The sequence below is a fragment of the Quercus suber genome, unplaced genomic scaffold (assembly GCF_002906115.3).
Source record: "Quercus suber isolate HL8 unplaced genomic scaffold, Cork oak 2.0 scaffold_47, whole genome shotgun sequence".
In the NCBI taxonomy this organism is placed as follows: domain Eukaryota; kingdom Viridiplantae; phylum Streptophyta; class Magnoliopsida; order Fagales; family Fagaceae; genus Quercus; species Quercus suber.
In genome coordinates, this window is record NW_027069512.1 from 437,563 (window position 1) to 447,133 (window position 9,571).

At 35.5% G+C, this 9,571-nt stretch overlaps 1 protein-coding gene across 1 annotated transcript; it reads left to right on the forward strand.

Moving 5' to 3' along the window:
- Window positions 1–2,134: 2,134 nt before the first annotated feature.
- LOC112011687 (uncharacterized) lies at window positions 2,135–5,997 on the forward strand. The gene is made up of 5 exons (XM_065771650.1): window positions 2,135–2,585; window positions 4,674–4,835; window positions 5,170–5,235; window positions 5,435–5,578; window positions 5,728–5,997. The coding sequence occupies exons 1-5, from the start codon at window positions 2,328–2,330 to the stop codon at window positions 5,980–5,982; spliced, it is 885 nt and encodes a 294-aa protein (XP_065627722.1). The 5' UTR covers window positions 2,135–2,327; the 3' UTR covers window positions 5,983–5,997.
- The last annotated feature ends 3,574 nt before the right edge of the window (window positions 5,998–9,571 follow it).

The following is a 9,571-nucleotide window of genomic DNA, read 5'->3' on the forward strand; positions in this document are numbered from 1 at the left end:
TGATCTTACTAGTAGAGATATGGGCTCGGAGTTATGGTACAGACCTGGGAAGGTGTTAGACACCTAAAACTGTTTAACCCTAAGGTTGTTTCCCTTCATTGTACCTTATGTCTTAACCCTATTAAAGGCACACTCAATATTGTTTTTCTAACTCTCTCACACACACACACACACACGCACACACACACACACACACACACACACACACACACACACGCACACACACACACACACACATTAATCTAACAATCAACATGGCATTAATCATCCCAAAAGACCTAATCATACATCTATCATGGCAATCAACCAAAGCCTAACGTACATCTAATCATGCATACTATCACATCATAGACCCTAACATTCATCTAGCATGGCATCCCCTAACATACATCTAGCATACATGTCACTTCATCCAAGCATTCATCTAATCATGGCATAAAATATTGTCTTAAACAAAGCAGCACATGTATCATCAAATCAAAGTAAGGATATATGCAATAAGCACATCATGTCATCATTAAAAGAATTGCATATGCATATTTCATCAAAGAAGGGTAAAGCTTATAAACAAATGCATGCATGTACATATGAATGCATGAATCACCTTGCTTACCTTACAACAACTCAGCACCTATGGCATTATGTATGAGCATATGAATGCGTGATCATGGCATCAAAATAAAGAAAACACAAGATAAACCCTAATTCTAACATGTAAAAAGAAAACAAGCAAACAAACATGTGAAATAGATACTTAAAACCAAGAATACATGAAAAGGGATCTAAAATAGAAGTATACATGTGAAAGTAGAAGCAACAATAGATAAAACAAAATTAGGGTTTCTGGGCTAGTTCATGCATAGGCATGAACAACCCTGTGTGCGCATAATCAAGCCTGCGTATGTAGGTAGGATTATGCGCACGTGGGTTTCTGCCTAGAAACCCTAGAAACATAACAAAGATTTAAAACACTAAAAGACGCAACTACAAAATTTCTCATTTCTTTTCCTCCTCTTTACCCTCTAATTTCTTTGCAAACAAATAGACGCAAATGCAAGAAAAGAAAAGAAAGAAAAGAATCTATTAAATCATCAAGCAGTTACCTTTGACGAAGACTGCAAGAGCTTCCCTCACTTAACAAATCCCAAAAGCAAATACGAAACCAACTGAGCCTAGAGGATGGTACCAAAGCAATCAAAATAGGCAAAGTCCTAGCAATCCAAGCCATCCTCAGCAACACAAGAAGTCCAACTTCCATTTTCGATGAAGACCCAGATGAAAACAAGCCTCAAAGACTTCAAAACCGTTAATTTCCTCAAAAACAGAGCCTTTCTTCAACTGGGTATTCCATAAATTCCGCCATTGTTGCATAGAAATAGTGCATGGAAATGAAAATCCCATAAAATAATAAAAACAACGGGAATTTATAAGAGTAAGCAAGACAATCAAATTAATGGAATATGCGTGACTACTTAAGTGCTTTGGGTTTTGTTAGTTGATTGTGTTAGAGGATCTGAGTTTGATCATGATTTTGTATATGTTTTTGCTTGTTTGGATGCTAAGAAAATGAAATAAAAGAGAAAAAAATCTTGAATTTCTTATTTTGTGGGCAACCATGTTCTTGGGGGAAGAACATGAAGAACAATTATTTTTAATTAAAATTTTTATTTTAAAATTATTGATAACTAAAATTTTAATTTTAATATTTTTTTGATTCTGCCATTTGTTATGTGTGCATTTTTCGTATTTGATGTAACGGTAGGGACTAAAATGAGAAGCGTTTTTCAGGATAGGGATTAAAAGCGATAAAAATAAAATTTAGGGACCAAAGTGAAAATCATCTAAAAATATAGGGATGAAAATGTGATTTTCTTTTTTATTTTTTATTATTTTTAGAACAATTTCTCAAAAATGCCAAAAAAAAAAAAATGAAATTACTTAATGCTATTAGTCTAGCTTTATATCCACGCTGTCGTTCTGACTTAAAACTTAAAACTTAAAAGAACTATAGCATCCAAATGCCGAAAAAGCCCTTCCATTTGACAAACAACCGCCTAACAAATCAGGTACATAAGCGTAACTTCACAGTCCATTTGCAGCTTTCAGGTTCACTTTAAAGTATAAAGCCCAAAAGGCCAAATTCACCCACTCCTTTCCCTCCCCAAATTTTAAACCCTCCCTTTCCTCTCATCAGTCTCAGTCCCCCGAAAAGAAAAAGAAAAAGAAAGCGAAGAGACTGTGAGACATATAGAACAGAAAGAAATCAAAGCAAAGCAAAGCAAAGAAACAGATCAGAGAGACTGTAACAAACCAAATCAAAGGCAACGATGTTGAAGTATTTCAGAGGAAGAGACAATTCTTCTTCCGATTCTTCTCCTCAATCTTCCTCATCTCCTTCTCTCTCTCCTTCCGCGTCGCCGGTCACCGGTCCTGCGAGGCCGATCCGACTCGTTTACTCCGATGAGAAAGGAAAGTTCCGGATGGATCCGGAGGCCGTCGCCGCGCTTCAACTCGTCAAGGGTCCCGTCGGCGTCGTCTCCGTCTGCGGTCGCGCTCGCCAGGGCAAGAGCTATATTCTCAACCAGGTGCGTTTTCTTTTTATGGTTTCGTTTTGCTACGTGAAAATTGGTTTTTTGTTGTTGAAAATTTTGTGGAATTTAGGGTTTGTGGAATTAGGTTTTAGCAAATGAATTGTGCTTTTGTTTCCATTGCTTTTGTGAAGTGAGAATTGAGGTGGTTTTTTCTCTAGGGTTTGCGAGTTTGAGCGATTTCTGGAGCGCTTTAGTGTTTGTGTTAGGTATAATTGCTTGAAAAGTAAAGGTCATTAGCATTTTAGAGAGTATTGCTTCTCTAGGGATGTGAAGCTTTGGGTTTCAAAGTAAGGGATTACAGCGTGCTAATTTGATAGTGCATTTGTGATTTCCAGCAATTCTGGAGTTGTTAGTAAAACTACATAGTCATGGTTGTTAATGTAAAGTAAAGTTTTGATGGCAATTTTGAAAGTCTCACGGCCTCGGAGAAGTGAAAAATCTAGTGGCATGCTACTATATTTCGTAACTCGTTGCATGCTTACTTATTGAGGGGCCAAGACTTAGGAATTTGTTGCACAGTTGTACCCTTCGGCCCAAAACTTGCACCACGCGTAAGACCTTGCGACAGGACTTGAATTATAAGAAAGTAAACAGGCGAAGAGTAGTAGTGTGTTGTGTTTGAGCTTAATGATCTAAAACATGGAAAGGGAATAGCAGGCAGCATATGCAGTGGGTTACTGGTGGATGAGGTTGTTTTTTCAAATTTTCTTGGGTCTACATTTGTGAATGCTGAGAGAATATGTTTTAGGTCTTCTGCTGAGGGTGACAACACAAGGAATGACCCAAACTATTAAAAGGCTGTTGCAAGATAAACAATGTGTAGAGAAAAAAAGTCAGTCCATTGGTTATAGTTAAGATGGAAAACAGGGCCATGGAATTGATGGGTTTTTATGCCCTCAATGTGTATAGTCTTGAATCCATCCACTCATTTCAGGTTGGCCCTTGGGTCACATGTTTGACCATTAGGTGTAAACATTTAGAGCCATAAGAATCAGATGCCGTTGTCTCACATCTTTTTCTGGATTTCCCTTCATCCTTGTGTCATTTTCAATAGCTGGTGTCACCCCTTTTCCCTTGGAGTGGTTTGAGCTTTTATTTTATTAGAATTTGATTTTGTTTCCTTAATAAGAATTAAATAAGACAATTTCCATATTAGTGGTATGATCTTATGGAGGATTTTCACCTAGTCCTCTAATTTTTAAGGCCTATGAGCCTTAGCTTAAATGTTTCCTCGTCCCCTTGTAAGAATAGGGTGGATCAAAGGCCACTAAATGCGTGCATAACTCACAAACAAAAAGTATTCTAATTTTTAATTACCTCATGTGAATTGTTTCAGTTAGGCTTAATATTGAACTCTTTGCAGTAGGATCTTCTTGCTACGTTTGTTGTGGAGAGTTTAAATACGACACGAAGAATAGAAAAAGAAAAAGTAGTTCTGCTGAACTCTTCTTCCTGTCAGCTTTTTCTTCTCCTTTTTAAAGCTGATCCACCCCTTAAATGATTTATCTGCTTCTCTCTTTCCATATGTGCAACATTTCAGAAAAGAAACAAAATTCCATATGTTTCTGACTCTGATTTTGCATTGTTTTGATTCTTAAATCCTGTGGAAAACTGAATGCTATAATCAGAGCACCAACTATTTCATAGGCCAGTATTAGAAAACATAACAGATACCAGTGGCTAACCCATGATTTTGCTGTCTCAATTCATTTGATCCGCATGCGTAAAATGTTTAGAATAATTATTATTGGTTACTTATCTGCTTCTGCCTCTTTTCCCAATCTTTCTTTCCATTTTGAAGCATGAACTTGCAAATTATTCTTGGTAATGAAACAATCCATATTTTGAACATTTTGTGAAGAGCTTTTATCCCACTTATACTTTATAAAAGGTATTAAAAAAAATCTTTTCAGTAGCCCTATATGGAACTCAGATCATTATTTGAATGTGAAATATTATGATCCAGTTCTCGTATTTGTTGATTGTTATTACTGTGTATGTTTGTGTATAACCATTACCAGCGATCAAATGTTACGAATCACTATTTGACCAAGTCTTTTGTTTCAACCTTTTGTTTTATAGCTTCTTGGGAGGAGTAGTGGATTTCAAGTAGCTTCAACTCATCGGCCCTGCACAAAGGGGCTTTGGTTGTGGAGTGCACCGTTGAAGAGAACTGCTCTTGATGGAACTGAGTATAATCTTTTATTATTGGATAGTGAAGGAATAGATGCTTATGATCAAACGGTCAGCTTTCATTCTTTACACTGATGATGATTTTGCTTATTGTTCATCTTTTTCTGGTTCAGAGACTAATAAGAATTATTTTATTTGATGTTAATGCTTTTGACATATTTTTGGATATTTCAACTAATTTAAATTTATTTGAATATTGTGATGAATTTCAATTTATACTCTTCATTTTTAATAAAAAAAAAACTCTGCAGTTCTATGTTACTCCCTAATCATCGCTTACTAAATTACTACTTAAGTTACTTTCAACTCTGTAATACTTAATATTTATCTAGTATCCTTCTGTTAGATTATGTCATCTTACGGCATCATCTCTTTTGTTTAACAGGGAACATACAGCACCCAGATATTCTCCTTGGCAGTCCTCCTATCTAGCATGTTTATTTACAACCAGGTTGGGGCAACTTTTGCTAATACCTTGATTGCCAACATTTTCTGTAGATATAATTGAAAATAAATTATTTTTTCTAATTAATTAATTTATAATTTGGTGCACTTTTTGACATAAGGTTAGAGTATACTGTTCATAGAGTACTTTTTCTCTCTGGATTTATTGCTGCATCTGCCTATTTATGTTCCTTCTTGTTAATTAGATGGGTGGCATAGATGAGGCTGCACTTGATCGTCTCTCTCTTGTCACTCAGATGACAAAACATATCCGTGTTAGAGCCTCTGGAGGAAGGACTACAGCTTCTGAAATTGGGCAATTCTCCCCAATCTTTGTTTGGCTTCTAAGGGTAATTTGTTATGAATTGTATTATTTTCATCTTTCATATTTGTGTTGTATGTACATGCAAAATGACATATCCGTGTTATATTTTTGTTTATTTTTAATATATATATATATATATATTTTGTGTGGCAATGCATAACGTCTTACATGCAGGACTTCTATCTGGACTTAGTAGAGGATGATAGAAGAATAACACCCCGTGACTACCTGGAACTTGCTTTGAGGCCAGTTCAAGGTAGTGGAAAAGATATGGCTGCCAAAAATGAGGTATTTTCTGGGTCTTGTTGTAGTTATTCTTACAAGATTGCTGTGGGAATATTTTCTTTGTTTGACTGGATTGACTGCTATGAGCGGTCTTTCTATTTCTTCCCTTTTGTATATTTTTTAGATGTGTGCACTTTTACTTAATTTTCTGACTTTCCTTAGTACACTGCCAGTGGACCGGGGAGCAATGTGTACTCTTACTTTCCTTTTAATGTAGTTTTTCTTTACCTATCAAACAAAGATTGCTGAGGGAATATATGAGAACAATTATGCTTTGGTTTTTGCTAATTCTTGGTAAGGTTAGCTGTCTTGAGGGATGCTCATGCTCTTCTACATAACCTGGACACTCTTGCAAAGAGGCTAGGTGTATGTTGGAAATGTTTTAAAACACCAATACTCTATTTGTTTCAGAAAAATGTATTGATGTGACAATTATTTAAATCAGTCTTTTGAACCACTTTAAGTCATTGTTCAATTAAGGAGGTGACAACAAGTATGATTTTGGATATGATAAAATGACAGAGGAATATATGTGGTCCATCTTAATTAGTTTGTTGAGACACATAGCTGACCCAAAAGTTTTGGGAGTAAGGCTTTGGGTTTTTGTTTTTGGTATCAATGGCAAACAGGCAAAGCCAAGATTTGACTTTAAATTGGCAAAGTTTATAATATACAAACACACACACACACACACACACACACACACACACATACACAAACACTTGTATGTATGTGCAAACAATTATTAATTTATACAAAAACAAAAAAGAACTAAATCAATAAACATTCAAAAAGTAAATTAAATTTAATTGATTATAAACAATCTTTCAAGAAGAAGAACAAATTGTTGCATGAAGAGAATTTTATCATTTTTGAAAGGTAATTGTAATATTGTTTCCTTATTTTCCTTCTTCTCTCTCCCCCCCCCCCCCCATCTAATGTAAACTATATAAAAGCAAGACAATTATAGCATTGAAACAACTGATATTTCGGATACTTTTCTTTCAAGAGTTCTTCCAGGGTTGAGATTCCTATTAAGATTTTGTATATGCCATGCACAATGGTAATTATCTTTTCCTTCTTTAGTTAACATTGCAATTTAAACTTAAAATAAAAAAGAAGAAAAGAATGTGGCATATAGCTTTGTTAAAACATGTAAAATGTGTATCTTATATCAGTGTTAAATGAGGGAAACTAAGTGCAACAGCATTTTGATAAGAAATGAAAAGTATAGTGTTAAATCTGTGTAAAGGTCAGGGAAGGGAAGAGCGCATGGAGTTTGGTTTGATTTAATGTGAATGCATGGCTTTGGGTTAAAAACCTTAGTGCAAGAAAAATTGGAGTATTTCTTCAATTAATGAACCCAAAAGTACATGACCAAACATTCTACCTCAGCAGCCATTTTGTTTTCATTGTTAAATATTAGATAACATCTGGCTTCGTTTACACTAAACACCAAAGTTCAAGAGACCTTATGTGGCCTCCAGTTCACATCACTTATTGATGGAAATCAAACTGGTTACGTGCCCATTAGTTGGGCTTTCTAAAATGGCACCAACTTTTTAAAAACCCTTTTTTCTTTCTAGGTACAGCTTTGTCAATCAGCTCATTTTCAAAAAACTACAAAAATAAGTTATACCAAATGGACATTACAATCCATTTGCCTCCAGCTCTTTCATTTAGCTTTTATATACAACCTTTTAAAACCTCACTTTTTCAAAGTACAAGCATCCTTTAGCACACTTTCAGCAAAAAGCTAAATAAGATGATGCCAATGAGCTCACCTCCACCATATTCTAGGTCATGGATTCCATTGGATGCATGTGTAATTGGAAATGAGCAATTCCTAAATACAGGCTTACAGTCACAGATAGCCTAATTGATTTCTAGTAAGGATAAATTGTTGGGGCTGGATATAAGTCCTTAACAAGGAAGAGAATGCATAATTTAAATTGGAAGTAAACATAATTTTAAGTTGACTGTCATGCAGTTACATGCCCCCCCCCCCCCCTGGTCGGCAGGGTGTAACATTGGAGTCCAGCCATGCCAAAAGGGAAAAAAAATTACCATAAATAATCATCTTAATGACCATTTGAAATCACCAAACAAAAAACATGTTCTACTATTACGTATCTACTCCCATATGCCTGTATCCATTTTTTTTATTGGTACATCAGGCAAGCACTCAGTGGGTTTAAACCTAGGTCCATGCTTTCCATTCATTCTTATAGGGGGAGGAGCTGTCATATGAGCCAAAGCTCGTTGGCTGTTCCTGTATGCAAAATTATTAACTTCCACGTGAGAAAATAAAGAAACCAGCAAAAGGCTCCACATAAGGTTTTGTAATGCTTTTCTGATTCTTTATATATAGGTCAATCAAATTTAATATATCTCTAATATAACAATTGTTACTACTTAATATTAATTGAAAATTCCCTCTATATTGTGAGTTTCATCAACTTAACTGCTATGATGAATGTAGATTTCCTTACCATACATGCAAATAAACGATTTGGAATGCATACCTAACTCTTTCCTTCGAACTAAACCATCATAAATTTACAAGAAATTTAAAGAAACAATACTAACCTGCCATGAGGAGGAAATTGTAGGAACTGCACCATTATTAAGAGCCGCAATATAAGATTCTGTAATACCAACCAATATGGGACCTGTCATTACAGTTGCCCCAACTTGCTTTGGCCTTGTTCTTTCAAAAACAAACTTTGTCAATGCATCCAGTCCAGATCTAAATTCAGGCCTTAGTCTGTCCAACTGCATTTAAAACCAAATAGTTAAGAAATAAATAATATTTTAGAAAGCAAAAATAACAAAGTTGGTATATGACTATACCCAAAAACAATAAACAGGAAAAAAGAAAAGATATGGAAAAATAATAGGATACACAAAGAACCATAAGGTACTAACCGAAATTTGATCAAGTCTCTGGAGGTCATTTTCGTTGTTCAAAGGCCGCACAAGGGGGAAGCATTCTCTATCAGGAAAAAGAGCTCGGATAGAATCCCGAATCTATTGATCAATATTGTTAAAAAAATCAGCACCACAAAAGAAAGAAAAAAAAAGTTTCAAAATCCAGTTCTCAACCCCCACCGTATATTTGAAGAGACTATGATAGGTATACTAAAACCATAAATGGGAAAAAAAAAAAAAAAAAACCCAGAAACAAGCTTCAGGAAAAAATGGACAATCTCAATACAATAATCTGGAAATAAAGAGGGGCAAGGATAAGCACTCTGGTTCAAACCATTGTCATTGCTCACTTTCTCTCTGTTTTCTGCCCCTTAAACAGCTTATGTCCTCTTTTTTATAAGTTTTTCCTTCAAGGGACACGAGAGGATATTTGAACTAGTAATCACAACTTCATGAGGCATGTTTCCCAGCCAACTATGTTCCCCGTTAGGGTCATTACAAACTTACAACTATGTGCTTTACAAGAACTTTATTTCCAAAGTAAAAACAAATTTTACATCTCAATGCATCTATTTGTGTTCATTGCATGTTGGACAATCCAAAACAAGGGCAGAGCCAGTGAATTAAGGGGGAACACCACCCCCCCCCCCCTACATCCTTATATTATCCCATATAATTAATCAACTATTAGTTCTTTGATCTTTCCTATATCATCTAAATAGTTTAGGCTTCAAAATGTATCAAAGGCAAGCAAAGATAGGGGGTTTTTTTTGGGGGGGGGGGGGGGGGGGGGGGGGGAGGA